General features: G+C 52.0%; 1 protein-coding gene across 2 annotated transcripts in view; it reads left to right on the top strand.

The window, feature by feature from the left end:
* Positions 1–278: 278 nt before the first annotated feature.
* RAB10 (RAB10, member RAS oncogene family) overlaps positions 279–25,161 on the top strand; it is a 42,736-nt gene continuing 17,853 nt past the window's right edge. The window contains exons 1-2 of one of the 2 annotated variants that reach the window (XM_071742361.1): positions 318–599; positions 922–1,063. In XM_071742361.1, coding sequence (XP_071598462.1) covers positions 567–599; positions 922–1,063 — 175 coding nt within the window. In that variant the 5' untranslated portion in view covers positions 318–566. Of the gene's footprint in view, positions 600–921; positions 1,064–25,161 lie in introns of both variants that reach the window. The other variant, XM_071742362.1, reaches the window with a different exon arrangement.

Genomic DNA, 25,161 nt, shown 5'->3' with positions numbered 1-25,161 from the left:
CCTCCCCTGCCCCCCCCCCCGCCCGCAGGCCTCGCGCCCGTGCAGTGAGGAGCTCCCGGGAGAGGAGCCGAGAGGAGAGAGGGGAACCGGACCCCAACCGGACCCCAACCCGAACCCGAACCGACCCGACCGGCACAGCCAGCCCGGGGGCTATGAGGCCCAGCAGCGCCGCCTCCCCGTGAGGAGCAGCAGAGGGCCCGTGGCGGCGCGGGGAGCGCGCAGAACGCCGCCCCGCCACAGGAAGCCATTTTGTGGGCCCCCTCCTCCTCCTCCTCTTCCTCTGCCCTCCTCCTCCTCTCCTTTTTTTTTTTTTTTTTTTTTCGCCGCCGCCCTCCGCTTCCTCTTCCTAAGCGGTTTGCGGCCGGTGCTGCCCGGCTGAGGTGGGCGGGGGGAGCCCGGTGAGCGAGGGCGGCGGCGGGGGAAGGGGTGAGCCGGGGGCCGGAGCGGGCGGCGGCCTCCGCCGCGCCTCCCCATGGCGAAGAAAACCTACGACCTGCTCTTCAAGCTGCTCCTCATCGGGGACTCGGGGGTCGGCAAGACCTGCGTGCTCTTCCGCTTCTCCGACGATGCCTTCAACACCACCTTCATCTCTACCATCGGTCAGTCTTTACCTTCCCTTGCTCACCCTCCCCCTTCCCCCGGTCCCGGGGGTCCCTGCCCCCGGGCTCTCTTTCCAGAGGAGTCCCCGTCCCCCCCCCCAGCTCCCTGGGGGTGTTGAAGCCCAGGTCGGATGGGGCTCGGAGGGACCTGGTGGGAGGTGTCCCTGCCCGTGGCAGGGGTGGCAATGGATGAGTTTTTCAGGTCCCTTCCCACCCACACCAGCCTGGGATTCCTGCTCTGAGGGGGGTACCCCGGGGGCTGCACCAGCTCTGGGGTTTGTGTTCTCCCCTTGTGTCAGCCCCTGCCTCTCGGTGTCCCCAGGGACGCCCTGTCCCTCCCTCCCACCCTTTCTCCTCCTTGCTCCACATGAAATCCTCTCCCCGGTCACACCCGGCTCCGGCTTCGCCTTTGCTGCAGGGCAGAATGGGTCCCTTTCTCTCCGCAGTTCAGCGCAGCAGTTTTGGTTTGTGGGGTTTTTTTGGGTTTTTTTGTTTGTTTGTTTTTGGTTTTTTTGGGGGGGTTTGTTTGTTTCTTTTTTATTTTGTGTTGCTGTTTGGTTTTCCTCTCTCCTGGGTGACCCTGAGCGACCCTTTCCCTTCTCCCCCTCGGTGGTGGGGGGGTTGGCAGCCTCTCCCCCCCATCCCACCTGGCTCCTTCCGTCACCGCCGGCTCTCGGGTCCCCGCAGGCAGGAGGAGCTGGGGTTGTGCCCATCCTTCCGCTCCCGAGGTGGCTTTACCAGCGATGATTACACTTTGGGTGGGGTCCGTTTTCTCACCCAACAAAGGTCTCTGCCCTTCCCTCCCCGGGGGAGCCGCTGGGGCTTGGGGCAGAGCTGATTTTTAGCCTTTCCTCGGTGTGCAGCTCCTGAGGGGGGGCAGTGCCTTTGGCACGGTGAAGGAGAGCTCTGTCTTTTCCTGGGCTTTCCTCTTTTAGTCATCCTGCCCCGTGAGGCACCTCACCTCCTTCCTCCCTGCCTTTATCCGAGGGGTTTTGGTTTTCTTGGGTTTGCAGATGAAGAATTCGGGTCAGCAGCTTCTGACCTTCTTGTGATACTGGCTCTGGCAGTTTGAATTCATGCCTTGCTGCTCTCACTTGGGCACATACCCACCACACACCAAAAATATTGTTTGGGGGGCGTTTGAATTGGGCCTGGCTTTTTGTGCTTGATTTAAATCCCTTTAAATGCTACGTGCAGCTGTTTGTTGAGGGGAGGAGTGTGTAGATTGTGACTAAATCCTGGTGCACCCCTGTGCACTTCCTCACTGGTGTTGAAATGTCACCCTAAAAAACTGCAGCCTGCTCTGCAAGATCTGAAAAGAGCTCCTGCAGCCTGCTCTGGGTGACTTAAAGTGAAATAATGCATATTTGGGACAGATTGTCAGGATACAGTTGTTGCCTAAAAGTTTGGGCCTTGATTTTTTTTTTTTTTTTTTTTGGGGAGGTGTGTGGTGTGACAGTCACTTAATCTTGTCTGTGCAGCTCACATGCCTTGGCTCTGGCAGGCTGCTTTGATTTTGCTGCCCTGGCCCTGGGTGTAATTCTGCTCTGCCTGGCAAACCCTCACCCTGATCACATGGCACATTCTGCTTTCCCACTTTGCTGGGGAGCTTTATGGCAATTTGCAGAGTTAAAAATAGCCCAGGTCTTGGGTTGAGAAGTCAGTGGGTCCAGGGCTGGGGAAAACTTCAGTGTCTGGTGATTTTACTGGTAGCTCTTGCTGAGTCTCACTGCAGTTCTGGGGTTTTAAAGCAGAATATCCTCAGGGCTGGCAGCAAGTGTGCATTTCTGAACACTCCTTGAGACCAGGAGGTGCTCACTGCTGGGGAACACAGCAGAAATCCAGCTTTCTTCCCTCAATTCTCAGCTAGAGGCCAAGACAGGGGAGCTGGGAACAGCACCTGGTGACTGCTGGTGTGTCAGACTTGTGTCTTCACGGGGAGATTCACCACTCCCTGGGCTACAAGTGGTTGCTGCTGAATTCCAGGTGCTTGGCTGCCCAAAGGTGGCTCAGCTGCCTCATTTCCTTTGCTCTTCTGCAGTTGGTGGGTGAGGAAATGTGGTTGGGAAGTGTCCTTGCAAGCAGTGCCAGTGGGAAGGGACACTCCTCATTAGCACCTGGTCAAAAGCAGCCCATCCATGAAGGCAAAATCTTGAAGGGGGGGTTAAAACACCCAGCCACTTAGTTGTTCTGCAGGGAACTACAACAAGCAAGGACTAATTTGCCTTAGAATTGGTTCTCTCCAGTTCCCCCAGTTTTTAGAGCTCCTTAGGTGCTCCTCTGCTGCAGCAGTGGCAGGCAGGGGCTCCCAAAGGTGTTTGCTCCAGCTGGGACAAGTGCTGCCACAGCACTCTTACAGAATCCTTGGTGGGGTTTGGGTTGGTTTTGGGGCTTTGTCCTTGTTGGAAAAGGCACTTCCAGCTGCTCAGAGCTGCACAGTTTGGGCTGGTTTTGCAGCCAGAAAGAGGAGAGTCCCAGGAAAGTCCTCAGATGGTGTCTGTGACCCGTAGCAAGGAGGAAATGGTCTTTCCAAAGCACTCCTGTGGCCAGGAGGTGACAGGAGGGTGAGCAGCTGATGGCTGGAGCTCTCCTGGGGTACATAAAACACCTAAGGAGTAGGTGGCAGCTGTGATTCATCCTTTTGTGCTTGTGCTGAGCTCCACCAGAGGCCTGGGACAGGCAGGCAGGGGAAATGTGCCTCCAGCTGGGGGCTGGCTCACTCTTCCTGGTTTTCCTTGGAAAAGGTGGGTCTGAAAACCACTGCAGCTCTCCTGGGTCTGTAGGACTCGTGTGTTCATTCTGTAGAAAACCCAAGCCTCACCCGTGGGTGGAAGGGGAGACACAAAAAGCCATTTTTCCTTCACTTGGTGTCCAGCCTCAGGCATCTGTAGGACTGCTGAGGCCTGGTGGCAGTGTGGATGTAACTTACTACAGGTGTGATCTGTGGTGTTCTGTAACATTTGTGATCCAAGGATTTCCTGCTGAAACAGCAGCTGAGCTTTGGGATGTGCTGAGGTGTGTGAATGGTTTCAGAGGTGCTGTTCACAATCCAGGTGGCTCTCCTGCAGGAATCCCTAAGTCATCCTCACCTCCTCCCTGGGGAGAGCAGGGGCCCTGTCCTCAAGTGCTGCATTGCTGTGCTCAGCTCCTAGCAGGCTGGGTCTGTCACAAACCACTTGGATTTCAGTAACTCCCCAGTGGTTCTCTGGGGCAGGAGTCATTTTTTATGATGTCTTGGGTTTTTTGAGAAGTTCTGGGGCCTTTTCAGCTCTTGGGTGAGCTCTCTTGTACCTCTTCCTGAGCACTGAAGGCTTCTCCAATGAACTGGTGCCTGTTCTCCTCTCTCCCTAAATTCTGATTTTAGTGCTGACTGATGCTACCAGCAATGTTATTTATTTATTTATTATGATAAAAAATGTTAGTATAAATAGCTTCCAGTCAACAGGCACTCGAGATCTTCATTTTCCTCAGGATTATTTCAGTTTTATTTGCACTGCTGTGTCAGGTTGCTGACAGCTTGAAGGCACCCACTGAAAACTGATGTGTGGGCAGTGGTGGTGGGGCTGGGCAGGTCAGGTAGGGAGGGGCCTCTTGGAGATCCCTGTCTCAACATTTGAATGTCAAACCTGAACTCCAGCGTGGTAATTGCTGGAGTTTGACTCAGTAAAATGCAAATTGGTGACTCACACACACACACACTCACACAAAAATGTTTTCCCATGAAGTCTGGCTACCTCCAGTGATGCTCTCAGGAGAACAAAGGCTGTGTAATCCCTGTGAGATTCCCTCTCAGTGCCACTGGGGCAGGGAAGGGTGTGCATGGATCTGACCCCCCACTGAATGTGCAGCTGTGTGCTGCTTCTGGCCCTCGCTGACTGCAGCTCTGCAGATCCAGAGGCAGAGAGGAAAATAAAATAGTATTTTGGGTTTTCATCACTCTGTGTTTTGCTCTGGCCACAGGAAGAAGGTCTTGATGCCAGAACTGTGCTGGGAGTGTGCAGAACTGAATTTGCTTTAAATGCAAAGGTCTGTGGTAACTGTTGTCTGATTATGTTGTTTGGGTTTTTTTATTTTCCTCATTTGTTATTTCTATTAGATCATTATAAAGTAAAATATTAAAGTATAAGGTATCACTTTTAGTAATGTGGTTGTGAATGGCTGAGCACTTCTTTTGAAACCTTTACACTGTGGCACGTTGGAGCAGTGAAATTTTTTAAAATCATCCCTCAAATACCAAAAATAGCAGGTACAAGTTTCTTCATGTATCTTGTGGGGATTTGTTTGCCTGTGGATACAGAGAAGGAGGGAGTCCCAGGTGGAGAATGGGGAAAAACTTGGTCAGTTGTGGGGAAACAAACTGGGCTGAAATGAGGCTGTGAACTGAGCTGTTCAGCTGTCTGGGGCTTGCAGAGAAGTTGGAAAAGAAAGTACCTGCTGGGGGTCATCTTGAGCTGCTTGGCTTGGAGGAGCAGCAGCCACCTTAGGGCTTTGGTTTGGATTTTGAGGGAGCTCCAGAAAGCTGGGGAGGGACTTGGGACAAGGGCCTGGAGGGATGGGACCCTGCGAGGGGGAAGGGTTTGCAGCTGGGAGAGGGGAGATGGAGAGGAGATCTTGGGCAGGGAGGGAGGGAGGGAGGGAGAAATTGTTTGGTTGGACTTGGTGATCTCAGAGGTCCTTTCCAGCCATGAGCATTCTGTGATTCTCAGGTGTGGGCCATGGGTTAGTGGTGGCCTGGAATAAGGTGATGTCCTGGCTGGGCTGGAGTGGGATAGGACAAGGGGGAAGGGTTTGGAGCTGGGAGAGGGGAGCTGGGGCTGAGATGTGAGGGAGAAATTGCTTGGGGTGAGGGTGCTGAGCCCCTGGTTGCCCAGGTTGCCCAAGGAAGCTGTGGCTGCCCCATCCCTGGCAGTGTCTCAGCCCAGGTTGGATGGGGCTTGGAGCCCCCTGGGCTGGGGAGGGGTCCCTGACCATGGCAGGGGGGGCGCTGGGGGGGCTTTGAGGTCTCTCTAACCGTTCCAGCTTCAACCATTCTGTGGTTCTAAGATTCTGTTCTTTGGGCTGGAGAGAGATGTTCTCCCCAGCTCTGTCTGTGGGAGAGCCAGGAGGAGGCTGCAGAGTGAACTGGGGAGGTTTGTTGGGGTGTTTGGGGCTGTGCATGGCTGGGGGGTGGGGAGCTGGGCTGGAAACCTTGTTTTATAACGTAGCTATTTTCTTTCAGCTGGGCTGGACCCGTTCCCTGCTCTGGCTTCTTACATTACCATATAAATCTGTACTGGCAGAGTGCACAGTGCATCTGGGGACATGGAAACACACCCAGAGAGGTGGCATTTGGACCAAAAAGTCATTTTTAGGGTCTCAGTTCCACGACAGAAAGCTCTTGGCAGCGGTGCCAGGGCGTGATGTGCATCACAGGACGGTTTGGATCGGGAGCGACCTTAAAGCTCATCCAGTTCCCACCCCCCTGCCCCGGGCAGGGACCCCTCCCACCAGCCCCAAGTTGCTGGAGGCCTCCCCAGGATGAAGAAATCCCTCAGCTGGGTTTGCTCCTCTCCCTGTGGCCATGAAGCAGCTGGTGAAGGCTGAGGGCACTGCTGAGCTCCTGAGTCAGGCAGAGAGCTGTGGGGTGGTGGCAGGGGACACGGAGCCCAGCTGCCTGTCCTGGTGCTGACAGGACATCTGTGTTCAGCTGGGACTGACAGCTGAGGGTGCTAAGGACCAGCAGAAAACCTGGGATAAAATGGGAAGGAGTGTGCAGAGCTTGGCTGCTCCAGTGAAGCCAGAGGCAGTGAGTGGCAAAGACAAAGAAGGGGGTGAAGTTTCTGATGTTTTCCAGGGTGAAGTGGTTCAGATTTGGAGCCCAGACCTGTGGCTGTCACAGGGAGGCTGTGGGGTGGCACTGGGTGAGCTGCTTCCTTGTGTGATTCTATGAAATAATCTGTGTTTTTTTCTTTAATTTTGCAAGACAAATTAAATGCTCTTTGGTAGAAAACTTGCTCAGAGCTGATGAGTAGTGGTGCAGCCTTCATTTCAGGAAGCCAGGGCTGCTTTTCAGTGCCTTGTTGGGTGATCAGCACAACTCAGGGATGCAGAGAAGTTAATTCCCTCCTGAGTTCTTGGCTTGCCTCATTCAGAGCAAATACCTGGTACTCTTCTCTCTTCATCCTGGGAAAACACTTCCTCTTTTCTGCCCTTAAAGCAAATACTGATGTTTAATTAGAGAATGGCTTGGCAGTCTGTTGAGAAATACTTCATCAGGGGACATCAAGCTAATAACCTGATGTTGAAGGGGACATTTGAGGTGGTGCTGAGCAGATGCTGGTGCCGGGGGTCCAGGGGTGCTTTGGGGGGGTTCTGTCCTGGCAGGGCACACTCACAGCTCCTGGCAGCCCTGGGGAGCAGGGTGTGGGCCCTTCCCACCCTTCAGCTGCCAGCAGCTCCTTCCTCTTGTCCTCCTCCTTGGGGGAGCTGGGGAAGGGCAGCGTGTTCTTGCTTGTTAGCAGCAGTGTGGAGGGAAGAGCAGGAGAATCTGGGGAAGGATGGTGTTTGGGAGCAGACTGCTCCTGTCAGGGGACATCATCCCACCTGGGGTTGAGAAGGGACCTCTGCTGACCATGGAGGAGGGTTTGGTGTGACCCTTGGGAGGGGGCATGGCACGTTTGGTGACATTTTGTCAGATGCCCCATGGTTTGGGAACTCCTGCCTGGCTCTGGGGAAGAGGAGAGGGACCCCATCTGCAGGTCTTGGCTGTTCCATGTGTGGGTACAGCTCAGCTGTGGGGGTTTGTTCTTTTCTGTGGGGGTTTAACCAGGAGTCTTGTGTGGGTGGAACTACAAGTTTCTGTTCTTCCCTGGAGCTGAACCAACTCAGGCTTGCTTTCCCACTGGGACTGGGGCTGTTCTGTACTGCCTGGCCTGGAGAAGCACCCCAAAAACCTGACTTAGAGCTCCCTGAGAGCTGCCTGCTGGCTTGATTGCCATGAAGAATGGGAAAACTTGAACTGACATCCCTTCCTCTACAGCTTTCTCCTCAAAGGATGCTTTCCTGGAGCCTGTGAGCTGTCCCAGCACCAGACGTGCTGAGGCAGTTGTTGGGTTGGGGGGTGCTGCCCATGCCATGGTTCTGGTGTGGTGCTGCTTTGTGTCCTGGCAGTGCCTGTAGCCCTGCAGACCCAGGGGGCTGTGATCAGCCCCATCCTCAGCTCCAGAACCCTTCAAGGAGGTGGCCACGGGGGTGGTGGTACCACCTCAGCTGCTGACCCATTTCCCAGCGGGGTTCGGTACCGCTTCCAGCCCTGCCCTTTGGTCTCTGGGCCTATCAGGGGTTCAGTAAAGCTGGGCTTTAATGACAGGTCTGTCACCTCTGGCTTGTGACATCAAACTCCTGTGCCTGCTCCACGGGCACACTCCCTGCACGATGTGTGCTGGCCCTGAATAAGAAGCTCCCCAGCCCTCTGAGGTGGTTGGGTCATACCTTGGTCTCCCCAGTGTTTCACTCTTCTAATGTAATTTTATATTTTACCTCAACTGTTCAATTATTAAACATCAGGGAGAAATTCTTTGGGGTGCTGAGCACCTGGTTGCCCCCAGAAGCTGTGGCTGCCCATCCCTGGCAGTGTCTCAGGGTGGTGGTTGGATTGGTGGCCTTGAGGTGTCCCTTCCCAGCCAAAGCATCCTGTGGTTCTGTGTCTGGGAGAGCAGGGAGCAGAAATGAGTTCTCTGGGAAGTCTGGTGGTGCTGGGGCTCTGCATGGAGGGGCTCAGAAACTCCAGGTGTGGCAGTGTCAGGTGTCCATGTGCCACAGGGCTCACCTGGAGCACCAGGAGCGTGGTGCCCACATGCAGGGCCCAAGTGTTTGCTGAGGCTGCTGCTGAGGGCAAGAAGCAAGTGGTCACAACAGGTAAAAAGCAACCTGGGTGTTTGGAAGAGAAGGTGATGAAGGTGATGTGTGGCTGGAAAGCAGATGCAGAGAGGTGATGGGTTTGCTCTCCTTGGTATGGATAAAATGCTTCTAGAAGAGCCTCCGGGCAGCCCCAGGTAACCTGGCCTGGGGGTGGGATGTTAGAAGCTCAAGCTCCATGCTCCCCAGCCTGCCTTCCTCTTACTGGTGGCTCTGGGCAGCAGGGCAGGAGCTGGCTTGGGGTTCTGAATCCCAGGGCTTGCAGTTGGATCTGATCAGAAGCACTACAGTCCAGAAATTCTTGCTGGAAGTCTCCTTTTGATCTTCACAACACTGGGTGAAGCCACCAGCTTTGTACAGAGCTTCTGACAGAGTGGTTCTGGGGTGGCAGAAGGAAGAAGTGATAAGGCAGGCATGTGATGTCTTGCTCCAGGTGAGGTTCTCACCCAGCTTTGCAGGAGCTTCAGCACTGCTCCCAAACTCCCTGCAGCTCCTGTGTGCTCAGAGCTGCTGGCACTGGGGGGACTGCACCTTGTGTTACCTGTGCTAACCACCCTGTAACTTGTGGTGCTGCTGGTCCAGGTAGTGGTGAAACTGTCCTCCAACCTTCCCATGTGGTGGTGTGTCCCATGTAAGGTTCCCTCCAACCTTCATTCATCCCATGTAAATCCTGGTGTGATTTTCACAGAATCATTGAATGATTTGGGTAGAAAGGACCCTAAAGACCATCTGATCCCATCTAGACCCCTCCTCCAGCCCAGGGGGCTCCAGGCCCCATCCAGCCTGGGCTGAGACACTGCCAGGGATGGGGCAGCCACAGCTGCTGGGGGCAAGAGGTTGCCCAGGGAATTTTATAACAGGATTGTAGTCAGATGCTTTGCTGCAGAAGGGATGTGGGATGCAGGTCCTTTGCTGGCTGTGCTCCTGCCTCCCTCCAGTGCACAGGGAAAGGGGTTTAGTCCAGGAGAATGGAAACCAGGAGTGGCTGGTGGCCTCCCAGCTCTTCCCATTGTCCCATTCTGAGCCTGGCTGCAAACTTAACCCAAACAAGCCTTTTGGCCTTATATTTTGGGGTAGCAATAACTTTACAGGTGTGCTGTGTGACATTCTTCTAGTTTTCTTTCCCACCTATTCCAAGGTGTGTAATTCCTGTTTTTCAGGCTCTTTCAGTTTGGCAGTAGCAGTGGTGGCTAAAAAAGGTGCTTAACTTGGTGACAGATGGGATGCTTTGGGGCAGTCTTGCAGCAGCACTGGGGCATTTTTTTTCCCCCCTTCAATCTTTTTCCTGCTGATTAGCTTGACAGCACTGCTGTTCATCTGCTCCTCACTGGAGAAGCTACAGAGGCTGGATGGAAGCATCTGGTAGGTCAGGACTTCATCTCCTCCAGGAGTAGGGAGTTGGAGGAACTTCTGTGGTCATGCTGTGCCATGGAGCTGGAGGTATGGAAATTGTCTTAGGGATTCCTAGAACTTGGTTTAAACCAAAGATGAATCCCTGCTGCTGTGCTTTGGCTGTGGAGGCCGTTTCTTGATGCTGAAAGGTTCATAACTGAAAGCTCTTTATGAACCTGAGGTACTGGGGTGTGTGTGCCAGTTGTTATTCAGTGACTGGAAATCCTAAATGAGATGGGAGCAGCTTCAGTCCCATAGGTGCTGAGTTGTGCTGCTGGAGCTCCAGATTTGCTGTATTTAGCACTAGACACAATGCCATTCTTGTGAGTCTGCAGAGGAAACAAGAGGTGTGTCCTTAACCAGCAAGTTTTACCCAGAGAGGACTGGCTCACAGCTTCCCAGAGAATCATGGAATGCCAGGTGGGAAGGGACCTCAAGGATCCCCTGCTCCAGCTTCTGATGATAACTGGTGTGAGGTGGCCCAGCTCCCACTGAGCTGACTTCAAACTTTCCAGAGTGGGGGAAACCACCCCTTCGCCGGGGAGACCATTCCAGTGTCTGTCCTCAAGAGTGAGAGATTTCCCTCTTTTGTCCAGTGGGAATCATCTCCAACCTGAAGCAGAGGGAGAGGATCTCAGGCTGCAGTGCTGGGTGCTTTGGTGGTGTCAGTGCAGCTCTCCTGCTAACAGTGACAGAACCTCCCTTGCTGGCCCTGTGGTGGGGGGTAGGGAGCTTGGGTTTAGGGTGCTGGCATCAGCAGTGGCAACAATTCCTGTTTGCAAGGGAAGAAACCTGCTTTTCCAGCCATAGGAGTCACAAGCAGATGCAGTCCTGTCAGTGGCTTGGAGACTGATTCACCAGAGGAATCAGAACAAGTCCAGTGTGGGCATTCCCAGACCCTCATGAAGCTGCCAAGCCTTTGGAAACCTCCTGTGGAGCCTGCCCAGCCTTACACTTGCATTTCTCCCACCTGGACTGCATCGTGCAGACAAACCTCAGGAATCTGTTGGGCAGCAACTGGAGATTCTCTGACTCCTCAGTTTTGCTGTTAAGAAGTTTGAAACCCTTGTGTAGTACCTGGGGGGTGTTCTGGTGCATTTTGTCTTTTAATTTGCTGGCAGGACTGAACCTGAGCAAATACAGGTCAGTGGGCTCAGCCCAGAGTGGGTGTTCCAGCAAGTTGTCTGGTTTGAAACCAAGGTGATGGTCTCTCCTTCTGCTCTTGGGTAGTTCCAGCAGTAAGAACTTTGAATTTCTGAGACAAGAAGGAACAGTAACTGATCTGGGTTTCTGCTCTGCACTGAGTCATGGTTAGGGAAGCTGAGGAGGCAGAGAGCTTCTGGGTCCTTTGAACTTCTTACCATTTATCACAGAAATCACAGAATGTCAGGGGTTGGAAGGGACCTTGAAAGATCAAGTCCAACCCCCCTGCCAGAGCTGGGTCACCTACAGCAGGTCCCACAGGAACACGTCCAGGGGGGGTTGAATGTTTCCAGGGAAGGAGACTCCACAACCTCCCTGGGCAACCCTCACAGTCAAGAAATCTTTCCTTTCTCTTTATGTGGAGCCTCCTGTGCTCCAGCTTGTACCCACTGCCCCTGCTCCTGTCACTGGACATGACAAAGAGCCTGGTGGCTCTGTCCCCCTGGCACTCCCCCTTCACTCACAAACACCAGTGAGGTCCCCCCTCAATCCCCTCCTGCAGAGCCCCTGCTCCCCCTCAGCCTTTCCTCACCAGGAGATGTTCCACTCCATCATTTTGGAGGCTCAGGGCTGGACTCTCCAGCATTCCCTGTCCTTCTGGACCTGAGGACACAATATTCCAGGTGTGGCCTCACCAGGGCAGAGTAGAAGGGGAAGAGAACCCCTCTCAACCACCCCCTCCTAATGCCCCCCAGGATGCCATTGGCCACCAGGACACGTTGTTGGCTCCTGGGTATCCTTCCATCCAGCAGCACCCCCAGATCCTTCCCACCTCTCCAGCCCCTTGGGGTCCCTCAGTTTGTGACAGCTCAGGTGGCTGCATCTGATGATGCTCTGCAGGGCCCAGTGCCTCCTGCTGCTGCTGCTGCTGAGGGAGTCCCCAACCCTTAATTTATCTTTTATCTACCTTGCCAATATCCTGAGCATCAGCCAGGGTGAGGGTTAACCTCAGTGTTATTTTTATGGCACATAATGACAAAAAATTCCAGTTACAGCAAGTAGTGACAGATTTTCTGGTTCATAAATAGAAGCAGCTTACATGGAGAGCAGATCCCTGGACTGTATTTATTTCCTGGCTAACAAATGCAGCATGAGTGGGCTAAGACATGCCTGGAACCCCATTGGATTGGCAGGCACTGTACTTGAGCTGCCTTAGTGCACATCCTTGGTGATGTAGGGCAGGATTCCAGTTAATTGTGAATTTGTGAGTGGACCAGACCTTTCCCTCCATGGCTTTAGGTATGGGACCTGGCTTTGCTGGTGCTGGGGTTCCCAGGGGCTGCTCCCTGTGGTGCCCTCTGTGCTAATGTGTCTGGCAGAGCTCTGCTACCAGAGCCAGAACCTTCTTCAGTGTGTTGGAAGATGAAAGCTGGAATGGCAGAGAATTAAATCAGCCCTCAAACCTGAAATTATCTGAGCTGAGCTGATTGCTGCACGGGAAGAACCCTGAAGTGAGTCCTGTTTCTTGCTGCAGCTTCCTTTCCTTTTTGTTCCCCCTCTTACTACCTTGTGAATAAAAACCTTATTGTCTCTTTTGTCTCTTGGTATGCATAAAACATCACTAAAATAGTTCCTTTGTTCATTTTCTTTTGTTTTGTTTGTGGGAGCCTTGTGGAAGGTTGAGCTGCTGGAATAACAAAATAATCAAGTTTCTTTTTTTCTGGAAGAAGTCACTGCTTGTGTGGAGCCCCTGCCTGGCCCTGGGGACTTTGGTGGCAGCGTAGGTGGTGGCAACAGGAAACTTCACTTTGCTTTCTGAGCAGAAATCCTTTATTTTATTTTCACATACAAATCTGAAGTGTGGTTTCACATGACCTCTGAAGCTCCTGGCATGGCAGGAAAATATGGTTGAGTGAAGAGAGATCCCGTGGGGCTCTGGCCAGGGGATCTGCTTCTCTCCTGTGGGCACGCAGGGTGCTGTGTGCTGCACCAGGCACTGGGTAACTCAGACTGGGACTTCAGGAGGCAGAAGCTGCATCAGTGCTTATAAAGGAGATGAAGGCAGCTGGGGAGGGGAGGGTGAGCAAGTTCTGTGTCTGGTTCTGGCCTGCAAAGGTTCTGTGTCTGGTTCTGGCCTGCAAATGCCTTCTGTCCCTGCCTTACCTGGCAGGCTGCTTCCACCAGCGTGTGAGAAGGCTTTCTGAGTCTTTGCCAGTGTCTGGGATCTCCAGATCACTTTTCACAAGACTTTCACCAGAGGGGGTAGTGACAGCACAAGGGGAAATGGTTTGAAACTGAAAGAGGGGAGATTTAGGTTAGAGATGAGGAAAAAGCTTCATGGGGGCAGTGAGACACTGGAATAGGCTGCCCAGGGAGGTTGTTGGTGCCCCATCCCTGGCAGTGTCTCAGCCCAGGTTGGATGGGGCTTGGAGCCCCCTGGGCTGGGGGAGGGGTCCCTGCCCATGCTGGGAGGTTGGATCTTGATCTTTAAGGTCCCTTCCAGCCCACCCCATTCTGTGATCTCAGTTTTACTCTCCCTGCACCCAGCACTCCTGGCAGCTGTGCTTGGAGCACAGCAACTGAGCTGAGATCAAACGTGTCACGTTCTTACCTGCTGGAAACAGCTGCTGCTTGCTGTCCAGAGCCTGGTGCCTGCATCTGTTTTATTGGGAAATGGTCCTTGCCCTGGTTATCTCCTGAACTTTGCCCAGTTCCTGATCTGGAGAGTGCTGCCTCTCAAATCAAACCCACGGGATCAGACCCAGGCCACAGACACCCGGCCCTGTTCTGGCTGAAGTTCTGCTCAGCAGTTCATCCCCTGGAGGGTTCATGGGCAGAGCTGGGGCACTGAGAGCTCACCCAGAGTCCCCTCCCCTGTTTGAGCTCTTGTGGGTTTAGCTTCAGCTCATCAACACACCTTTTCCTACTGCCCTCCTGTCAGGCACCTCAAAGTCATAGAACCACAGACTGGTTTGGGTGGGAAGGGACCTGAAAGCCCACCCAGTGCCCCCCCTGCCATGGTCAGGGACCCCTCCCCCAGCCCAGGGGGCTCCAAGCCCCATCCAACCTGGGCTGAGACACTGCCAGGGATGGGGCAGCCACAGCTTCCTTGGGCAACCTGTTCCAGTCTCTCACCACCCTCAAATTCAAGAATTTCTTCCTCATCTCCAACCTCAATCTCCCCTCTTCCAGTTTTAACCCATTTCCCTTGTCCTCTCCCTACCCCCCCGTGTCCAAAGCCCTCCCCCAGCTTTCTTGGAGCCCCTTCAGATATTGGGAGGTTGCTCTGAGCTCACCTGGGAGCCTCCTCTTCTCCAGGCTGAACAACCCCAAGCCCTCAGCCTGGCTTCCCAGGGAGCTGCTCAGCCCTCTGAGCATTTGAGTGGCTCTGCTCTGGACACCTTCCAGGAGCTCTGTGTCCTTCTGCTGTTGGGGACTCCAGAACTGAAGTGATTAATAATCAGTGGTTTTAAGCTCCTGTATCTTGGTTCATTCCTTGTTGGAGGTGTTACCTGCTGTATTTTGTACCAATCATAGCAAATCAATGCCATTACTGCATTTCTGACAGGTCAGTATTTAAATGCATGCAGTAGATGGAGTAAGGGAGCTGAAAGTCAAGATCTGTGGAAGAATTCTCATTAAATCACTGGCCATGTCATGGTTGAATGAAGGCAGAGCTGGTTTGAGGGAGCTCAGCTCTCTGCTGAGTGGTAGTGGTGCCTTTCCTACCTTCTGATTATTTGGATTTGCTGTTTTTAATTCCAGGTATGGGGATGAACAGCACTTCACCTTGTAATCAATCTGTTAAACATCTGAACAGTGCCTCTCAATGAGAAGCAGCTTCATGGAATTCTTCACTGTTTGTTTCCTTATGGCCTCCCGAGCCCTAAGTGTTTGGACATATTAATTTGTTGCTTTTTCAAAAAAGAAAGAGAAGTCTTAACCCTTGTCTTCCAGCTCGTATAAAGATTTGTGTCTGCAGGGATCCAGTGTGCAGTAGCAAGGTTGTGGCTCTTTCTGTGTTGTAGGGGTGTAAAGTGGAACAAAAGAGATGTCAAGCTTTGTTTCTGAAGAGGTTTAATTGGTAAAATAGAGGTGACAGGAAGAGTGGAGGAGCAGAAGGTCAGAGCTGGTAGGTGGGTGTATGAACAGACAGTTCACACCACCTCTGGTGCCTTCATTATTTGCTTTTATTTATTACTCATTGCTGCCCCCCAAGTGCTTTTAAAGAGTTTCTAGGAGCAGTACTGAATTTTGTAAGGATTTACTGCAGAATTAACGTGTTGGTGGTAATCTGTGTTTTTAATACACCTCTGAAGAAGGAGGGATGAGGAGGTCTCAAGTGAGGAAAAGATTTTGGGTGCAGTGGAAGTCGTCTTGGCCTGGATTTAATGTGCATCCTGGAAAGGAGCTGGAGCACAAAGGCAGCTTCCATGCTCATGGCTTGGCTGCTGCTTTGAAGGGAAATGGGAGCACTTCAAAAAGAATTTCAAGTCAGGAAAGTGCCCTTCACTCTGGCAGCTCTGCACCTTGCAGACTCTGAACTGGCTGGTGGCTGCAGATGGAATGTGATTTTATACTGGGACAGCTCCAGCGAGGCAACTGGGGAGCAGTGGTGAGGATCCCCTGGTGAATATGTGGGTGAATTCCCAGAGAAGAGGCCAGGCTGGGTACAGGGGCTTCCCATTGTTGGGGGGGGGGATTATCAAGCCAGGTGTTTGGAGGATTTTGTCACCAAAATGAATATTCAGCCCAGCCCCCTGGGTCAGGCAGTTCCTGTTGGTTTCCATGAATCAAACCTCCCTGTCCTGCTGAGGCTGCCTGGTTCCTGGGCTGTGGGAGCATTTGGAAGGCCAGCAAATGCAGGTCTGGAAGGAGGAATGTAGGTCAGGCCTGGGAGCTGCTGTGTCCCTGCACTGTCAGCTGCTCCCTTAGGGACAGATTAACTGGGGGAGACAGCCTGGCAGCAGGGCTGCTCCTCTCCTCCCCTGTTCTTACTGAGCAGGACCACCTCTGGAGCTCACCTGGACTGATGGGGCAGCAACTTGCACACCCAGTTTTAGAAAGATTCTGTAAAATCCCAGACTTGCAGCTTGTCAGTATGGAAGAGCCATGGGGATGGTGTGGAGGGAGTGCTGGGACTCAATCAGTCCACTGAAGGGGAACACCACTTTTTAAAAGAATCTGTAACTTCATCTCCTGTTAAAAGCCAGAAGTAAGGTGATTGGGTTTTGCAAATCTGCTGCACTCCCAAAAATATGATAAAAGTAATGGGGTGGTTTGCTAAGATCCCATGACACTAGGGGTTACAAATCTTAAGCTTTATGGAGAGGGAGGTGGGGTCATAATTACTATTGCTTGATATCTGCTCCACAAAAACACCACTTTTCAGGAGACTCCAGGTGCTGTGGAACCCCAGCACTCCTGGGATACACCTGGTAGTTTCTCTGCTTCTTACTATGGGTGTTACTAAGCACAGCAGTTGTTGCTGGGGACCTTGAGCTGAAGGAGTGACTGTTTGCCCAGGTGATAGCTGCTGAGGGTACTAAAAGAAGTGTGATGGGATATTTTTTGGATGGGTGACTAACTGAGCACCTGGGGAAGGTCCTTCAGGAAAGGAGAGGGCCTCCAGGTGATAAACACAGTCTGAGGGTGGGAGGATTGACACCAGGGATGGGATGTGGGGGAAAAAAAAGGTATAGTCCCATCATTTGTGGCTGGTGGAATGAAGGTAATGAAATCAGGTGCTGCTCTTGTCCTCCCATGCCTCACAACCAGGAGCTCCAGAGGATGCTGATCAGACCCAGGTGCTGGGGAGCCTTTCTCAGACTGCTGGTGTTGGCAGGAGGTGGCCTCTGGTTTCAGGGAGGGACGTTGTGCTTTTCTGAGATGCAGCTTCTGGTGCTCCCTCAATGCTGAACTGTCAGGACTTGAAATCCTGCAGAGCAGGACGAGCAGGTTGGGGGTGCAGCCCTGGGTAGCACTCTGACTGGGAAAGACTTGCTGCAGAGCAGATGAAACACATGGATCCACGGAATTCCTCTTTGTTACTGCAGGTCTCCATCATCTGCTCCCATCTCCAGGGCTCCCTTGCACTCCTGGTCACCAGGTGTCCCAAATGGTGGAGTGAAAGCTTTAGGAGAGGAGAGCAGTGACAGCCAGTCACTGTATCAGTGTCACTGGCTCTGTGAGTCCTGACAGCCCTCTGGGTCAGTCCTGGGGGTGCTGCTGGGGCTGCCCAGGGGGGTCCTGCCCTCCCTCAGCTCCTGGGCTGGAGCTCTTTGCTCCCCATCTCTTTGCTGCTGGGCTGCTCTGCCCCAACAAGTTATGGGGCTGCTCCCTGGCCTGCACTTGGACTCCTGACTCATTGCAGCCTGCAAGGAAAATTCTTATGTAAGTTTGTAAGGATTTATTTATTTTATTTTAAACAAAACAAAATTTCTGGGTTGCCAGGAAGCTGAACAGGAGCCAGCAGTGTGCCCAGGTGGCCAAGAAGGCCAATGGCATCCTGGGCTGGCTCAGGAAGAGCGTGGCCAGCAGGTCCAGGGAAGGGATTCTGCCCCTGTGCTCAGCCCTGGGGAGGCCACAGCTTGAGTCCTGTGTCCAGTTCTGGGCCCCTCAGCTCAGGAAGGAGATTGAGGTGCTGGAGCAGGTCCAGAGAAGAGCAAGGAGGCTGGGAAGGGATCCAGCACAAGTCCTGTGAGGAAGGGCTGAGGGAGCTGGGGGTGTTGAGGCTGGAGAAGAGGAGGCTCAGGGGAGACCTCATCACTCTCTCCAACTCCCTGAAAGGAGGTTGGAGCCAGGGGGGGGTTGGGCTCTTTTCCCAGGCAACTCTCAGCAAGACAAGAGGGCACAAGAGGTCTCAAGTTGTGCCAGGGGAGGTTTAGGTTGGACATGAGAAAGAATTTCTTTCTGGAGAGGGTGATCAGGCATTGGAATGGGCTGCCCAGGGAAGGGGTGGATTCTCCATCCCTGGAGATATTTCCAAAGAGCCTGGATGTGGCACTCAGTGCCATGGGCTGGGAACCACGGGGGGAGTGGAGCAAGGGTTGGACTTGATGAGCTCTGAGGTCCCTTCCAACCCAGCCCATTCCATGATTCTCTGATGTGTGTGTGTGTGTGTAAGCCTTCTATGTAGCCTGGAGTTAACATCAGTGGGAGTCTGCAGCATGGTCTAAGGTAACCTCCTCAGTGCTGTTTGCCATCTGGGTGCAATAAGCACTATTTACAGCTGACCTGGGGTTGCAGCAGCTTTTAGGGCATTATTTTAGGCTGAGAGCAGCAATCAGATGGCCTGGGCCTTGTGTTGAGCTGGTGAGATACCCTGCTTGCTCTTGCTCCTTCTCCATCTGGCTGGGTTGTTTGGTTCCACTGCTTAGCTTTCATTTTGGGGAAGCAACTTAGAAGCTCCTTGCAGCATTAAGATACAGAGTTTTGGTTGTGAACTGGAATTGCCTTGAGGGCAGAACCATAACTCAGCTGCTGACTGAGGGTTGCTACCTCAGACAATTTTATCCTTTTGTCTCTCTTCTGCCACTTGCTCCCTTCCACTGAACAGAACAGCTTGGTTCAGAAATACCTTGTTAGCTTTTAGGAAAAAAAAGTTCTATTGATCTATTAGTTATTAAATTTATTATTAATTTTTGTGGGTTCAGATGGTTTTGATTTATCTTAGAGCATTGTGTGCTTGTAGTGGGCAGTGTGCCTTCAGCTCTTGGAGCCACCTGCTGGAGCTGGTGCTCTTGTGGGTTTTACTGTGAGCTCAAGGAAAATGAGACAAGGCAGAAGACTTGGTGGGGAGCATAGCTTGCTCTGTGTGTCAGCCTCAAGCTGTTGTCTGAGCTGGTTTTAGTGAAATAAAGATGATAAAATCCACTCCCTGGGAGAGCTGCAGAGGAGGTCAGTGGGGCTGGGGCACTCGGGGAGCTCTGGGTACTGCTGTGATTTTTTTGCAGATTGAGTGATTTTGCCTTTCCCCTTCCCAAAGGAAGAGGGCAGCTGTTTGTTTTACTGAAGGTTGTGTTAGTACTGGGTTTGAGATTTTTTTCCAAGAGTTCATTGCCCCAGCTGGGTGTACACGTGTGTGGGAGGCTGGGTATGTGGCTGTGGTGTGTGAAAATGAACAAAAGAAACCAAGCAGATAAAACCTGTGTGAAGTCAGCTTTCTTCTGAAAGAGGAAGAGGAGCTGTCTTATTTACTGGGTTACTACCTTGTTACTCAGGGGCTTCAATACATTTGGAAGCTGGAAGGAGGAGGGTGGGTTTGGTGCTGCAAACCCCAGTGTGGTGGAGCTGCCATGTGGCTGCTTGCACATCCCCTTACAAAATCAGAAAAATTCATAAAACCTGCTGAGCTTGAACTGAGGGCACTGTGTGCACCTTGCCAGGCTGGGGGTTGGACTGGGTGACCTTTAGAGGTCCCTTCCAACCCAGATGACTGATTCTTAAGTTACTGACAGCTTCCTCATGTGATCCAGTGGCTCCGAGGTTGTTGCTCTGGTGCTGCCCTTCCCTCTGCCCACTCTCCCAAGCACCTGAGCAGGGCCAGAGAGAGCAGCTGGGGGATCCCTCCCTCCCACCAGGATGAGCAGGGAGGACCTGAAGCATCAGTTCCTTACCTGCACCTACAGTTCTCTGTCCTGCTGAGAAGAAGCCAAGTCATCCAGGTTTTCAGGTGTCCTCCCTGTCTCTGGCAATCTCATTCAGACTTCCTTTAGTGAGCAGGAGCTGGAGGTTTGCCTGGTGCCTCCTTTTCTTGTTTTATTGCAATTTGATCTGGAGAAAGAGGAGGCCACAGAGATTCATTCACCTGTTAGAGAAGCCCCTGTGAGATCTAAGCTACAGCACCAGGGGAGGGCACTGGGAGTTCAGCTCCTGTTGGACACCAGTTATTAGGGTTTTCTCTCCCCTGTAGCTGAAAGGCAGCAAATTTCAGCAAGAACTGCCATGGCTGTAGAGGCTTGTCCCTGCTAGCCTCCAGCTTCCTCCTGTTCCTTACCACGTCAGCTGAATTCTGTTCTCTCTGATAAAACTTCAGCTTTTGCCAAAGGAGGAGTCTGTGAATAGCTCAAGTTTCTCTTCTGGAACAGCCTGAATGGTAAGCACTTTGCAGACTTGCAAAATATTCCTGAATATCCCCAAGTTGAGTCGTACAAGTGGTGCTTTGTGATGGGTTTCTGTTCCTTGCTTATCTCTGAGGGCCAGGGCAGAGGAGACATCCCCAGGGAGAGCTCTGGAGAGGGCCCTGCAGCTGCCTCCCCAGCAGCACTGGTGGTGAGAGCTGCACTCCTGGGCTTCTGCTGAGTGTGGGGATTGAGGTGGTTACTGCATCACCTAAGCTGGAAGTTTAAGTGCTTTTCAAGAAATCACAGCACTATCGAAACAAAATTCATTTTAAATTTTGCTAAGAAGCAATTTTTTTTAAATCGTTGGTTGTTTGTCTGTGTTTTTGGTTCTGCTGTTTTTTTTCTGTGTTCTGCTGACACCAGTCCTGCTCTTCATTGGAGTTCTTGGAGCAGAGGAAACTCAGAACTGTGCAGCAAACAGTTGTGTGTTCACCAAGCTGTTCAGTTGTTCAAACTTAGGGAAATAACATAAAGCTCTTTTTGTTTTGTTTTGTTTTGTTTTTGTGTTGGTTTGGTTTGGTTTGGTTTTTTTTTAAATCAGGTGTGGAGTTGAGGTTCTTCCAGCCAGGTTCCTGTGTGTCCATGTAATCCCTGTGTCCTTGCAGAGGTCTCAGGAGAGCTGGGATCAGGTGGTGCCAGGGTGCTAAGCAATCACCTGGGCTGGAGCTCCTCTGAAATCAACTCTTCTGTCTGAATTTTGTGCTGGATTCAACCCCCCTTCACTCAGGCATTGTCTCAGCAAAGTCCTGGAGCCCAGTGGAAAACCCAGGGATGGGTTTGGTCTGCACTGGAGGTGTGAGGAAGGGAGAGAAGCTTTAGAAATCTCATTAACAGAAAGCCTCTGAAAAAAATGGTATTTGTACTTCAAACGTGGAGCTTGGCTGGGCCTGTAGCATGTTCAGACCTTGTAGAAAAGGATTTTGAAAGTAGTAACTGAGCTGGTGAAGAGGCAGTCTGAAAGCAGAGCTCTGCTCTCTTGCCTGGTAGCCCTGTTGCAAAGGGAGAAAGTGGATTTACATCTGCAGGCTGCTTGCAGGGTATTTGTCTTTGTTGGGAACAAATGTCAGTGCCTGCACACTGTGAGAAAATTAACACTGAAGTATTAAAGCTTGTTTGTAAGGCTTCTGTAGGTTCTGGAAAATTTATAATTCCAGACTTGGTGTGTTTGGAAAAGTTGTTACAGGGAGGGGTTAGGGGAATCACCTTGTTATTACTGTTACTCTCCAGACTTGATAATTAATTACTCTCCAGACCATTAATAAACTTGATAAAGCAGAACCTGGCTTCAGAGTTTGTGTCAGTATTGGCTTCTGCACTGAGGTGTTCAGTTTAAAGTCTTAAAGTAGCATAAACCTGACTTGAGAATGGAGGGAATCTCCTGATCAGGTGGTTGTAGAAATAAACCCAACAACCAGGAGGTCTCTGCACCAAAGGTCATTTTGTGAGTTTAAAAGCTTCCAGGCTTAATTATTGGTGCATCTTCTGGCAGGTGAGAACTTTGATTTTATTGCATTTTTGCTTTTTAAATAAGAACATTTCAGAGCTGTTTCTTGGGCCCTGTAAGCATACCTGGGGGATGGAGGTTTTCCCTGCTCTTGATGGTGTTCATGGTGTTCATGTCATGAGGCTGTGTCCCTTCTGGCCTGGGCAGTGGGAAGGTTGTTAACTCAAAGGAATAGAGCAGATTTTTTTCTGTCTTCCCTGTGCTGGAATCTCTAGGAAGCTGCTCAGTGAAAAGGTTTTTAGCCTTTTTCTGGCTCCTAAAGCACTTGCAAGAGCTCCACCTGGCTGTAGTTGTGTGCAGTGGATGAGGAGGGGATGTTGAGGTCCATCATCCAGGCCTTGGAGGAGGTGCTGGAGCTGAGGCTGCTCAGGAGCTTTGCCTCCTTCAGGATTCTGGGAGGGATGCAGGCAGGAAGGGTCCATCCTCAGGGCTCCAGTGTGGCTGAGGTCTGAGTTCTGCTCAGTTTACTGGGGTGCTGACAGCTGGAGTAACTTACACTGCCTGGAAAACCCCTTCTTGTTGCCAGAGCCCCAAGCATCAGGGTGGGAAGGTTGAAGACACAGGAGCTGAGTGTGAATTTATAGAATCACAGAATGGCTGAGGTTGGAAGAGACCTTTAGAGATCATCTCCAGTCTCTCACCTGACACCTCTCATCCAGCCCAGGCTGCTCCAAGCCTCATCCAACCTGGGATACCTCCTCCATGATTTCAGTACCTGCTCAGCCCCACCACTGCCTGGACTTACCAAGAGGAAAAGCAGAATAAGAGGTGAAGTCTCCCAGGCTTGAAAAATGCAAAAGGTTTTAACTTCTCTTACAAGGATCTGGTGCAGGGACCCCTCTGATCCAGCCCAGGCTGCTCCAAGCCTCATCCAACCTGGCCCTGAACACCTCCAGGGAGGGGGCAGCCACAGCTTCTCTGGGCAATCTGGTCCAGAGTCTCAGCACCCTCCTGCTGAAGAACTTCTTCCTCAGATCCAGCCTGAACCTCTTCTCCTGCACTTTCAATCCATTTCCCCTTCTCCTGTCACTGGACACTCAGGAAAAGTCCCTCTGCAGCCTTCCTGGAGGTTCCCTTCAGGGACTGGGGGGCAGCTCTAAGGTCCCCCTGAGGCTTCTCTTCTCCAGGCTGAACAATCCCAGCTCCTCAGCCTCTCCTGGGAGCAGAGCTGCTCCATCCAGCCCCTGGATCAGCTTTGTGGCCTCCTCTGGACTCATCCCAAGAGCTCTGTGTCCTTCCTGTGCTGGGGACACCAGAGCTGGACACAGTTAGGGACATGCTGCAGGTTTGTTTTTCCCTCCTGCAGATACGTGGTGCTGCCCGGGGGGGTTGCAAAGAGCACTCTGCTAACAGAAGTGAGACAAAGCTGTGGTTCTTGCTGTGGGCTTTGGGGGGGGGAGGTGCTGTGACAGGGTGGCTGTCAGGCTCCCTGCCCCTCTCCTGCCCTACATTCCACTTCCTACCACCCAGCATCCTCACCCAGCTCAATGCTGCCTTTGTTTGGAAAGAATGCAAACAGAATCCGTGCTGCCTGAAAAGGGCTTGCTCATCATTTGTGGCTCTGAAATGGAGTGGAAAATAGCTTTTTCCTCCCTCTCCCTCCCTCTCTCTCTTGTGCTGGTGGCATTCTGGTTTGCACTTTCCAGGGAGCAGTTGGTTTGGGATTTAGCAACAGGAGAGTGATCTTCCCAAAGCTCAGAGGTGTGAAGTGAAAGGTGACTGCTTGTGTGCTCTGGATTTCAACCAGGCTGTTCTGCTGACACCAGTCCTGCTCTTCACTGGAGTCCTTGGAGCAGAGGAAACTCAGAACTGTGCAGCAGACAGTTGTGTGTTCACCAAGCTGTTCAGTTGTTCAAACTTGGGGAAATAAAGGCAGAAAGCTCTCAGGACTCACTGACTGTGCCCTGTGCTGAGGGAGGGACAGAAGGGTTGGACTTTGATGGGCTGAGGCACCAGTCTGCCCTCCCAGCTTCTGCAGCTCCTGCTGGGTCAGTGTGTCAGTGCCTGGGCAGAAGGCACTCTCAGTGTTTGTGGGAGGGTAAATCTTGTTTGCAGGTACCAGGAGACCAACCCAGGGCACTTCCTGAGCATTAAAGACCAGTAACCTAAAGAATCCATAGGTAGCTGTGATTATTCAAAGCCAGGAGGTCAGTTTTTGGTCAGAGCTGTGCTCGTGTTGCTTTAAGCAGCAACTTGAAAGTTGGTACAAGACTTGGAAGTTGGAAGGGGCCCCAGAAGTGAGCCAGAAACTTGGGATGGATACCCCATCATTGCACTCCATGAGCTCCCAAACATTCCCCAGCTTTATTTGCAAGCCTGAACCTCCATGAAGTGTTTGGCAGGCTGGCAAATACACTTCAGGTTTTCTGTGAGTTCCATTTTGCCCCCGTGAAGCTGATTAATATCAATGCTTAATGAGGGAGCAATTTCATGCTCATCTTTAATTCATCAGTGCTGTCGTTCCCCTCCCATGCCAGCAAGATGTCTGCTGTGCAGCTCAGTCAGCTCCAGAGCCCTGACCCTCTGGAACTCCTCCCTGAGCCTCTTGTTCCTGGAACCCCTCTACCTGTGGGCTCCTCTCTCTGAAGCTTTTGTGTTCCTGCAGCTCAGGGGCAGCAGCTCCCTCTGGAAGGGGCTGGGCTGGGGCTGGGGGGCTCTCCAGATCTGCAGGACTCTCATTTTTCCAGTCTTAGCACTACTTCAGAAGTGTTTAGAGGCAAAGAGTCATTGCTGTTTATAATCATCTTTCTGTTTTGAGGGCTGAACTAGTATTATATTGTAATGGGGATAGAAGCTGAGTATAACATGGGATTAGGGATTTGGTTTATCCCCAGATAGTAGCATTAGCTAAATCCCTTCCAGTGCAGGGAAGAGTTAATTTCCTTGGCTGGGTTACTAACTTACTTTATTCTAACACACAGAAAGGGGCAAACATGCTGCTTTATCAGGGCAAAACCTGAAAACTGGGTGTCTCTTCGTAAATTACTTCTATTTGAGAGCATTTGGCAAACTCTGTGCTGGTTTGACAGTGGTGGTGGGGAGCTCAACTTGTTTGAGTGCTGCAGAGTGAGGGGCTAGTGCAGTGTGCTTGGCTCATCATCACTCTGCAGTTTCTGTTTCAGAGCACACCTGGGTGAGCCAGGCTCTGCTCACTGATCAGTTTAACTTCAGCTGAGGGGTGAAGTGCTGCTTGGTGAGCTGGAGAGAGATGGAGCATGGACCTGGACTGGAGGGCTGAAGATCCCAAGCTGAGGTCCTGGAATTACTGGAGAACCTTGGTCTTGAGTCACTGCACTGCTTTAAATCCTTAGAAATCCTTTTCCTAGAATCATGGAATGCCAGGTGGGAAGGGACCTCAGGGACCTCCTGCTCCAATGTTATTGCTGATCTGAGCTGTCCCAGCACCCATCCAGCTGAGACTTCAAACTTTCCAGGCTGGGGGAATCCACCCCTTCCCCTGGGAGACCATTCCAGTGTCTGACTGTCCCCAGGGGGGAAAATT

The sequence above is a fragment of the Heliangelus exortis genome, chromosome 3 (assembly GCF_036169615.1).
Source record: "Heliangelus exortis chromosome 3, bHelExo1.hap1, whole genome shotgun sequence".
Taxonomy (NCBI): domain Eukaryota; kingdom Metazoa; phylum Chordata; class Aves; order Apodiformes; family Trochilidae; genus Heliangelus; species Heliangelus exortis.
The sequence above is the reverse complement of the archived record's forward strand: the minus strand, read 5'-3'. Positions and strand labels throughout refer to the sequence as shown.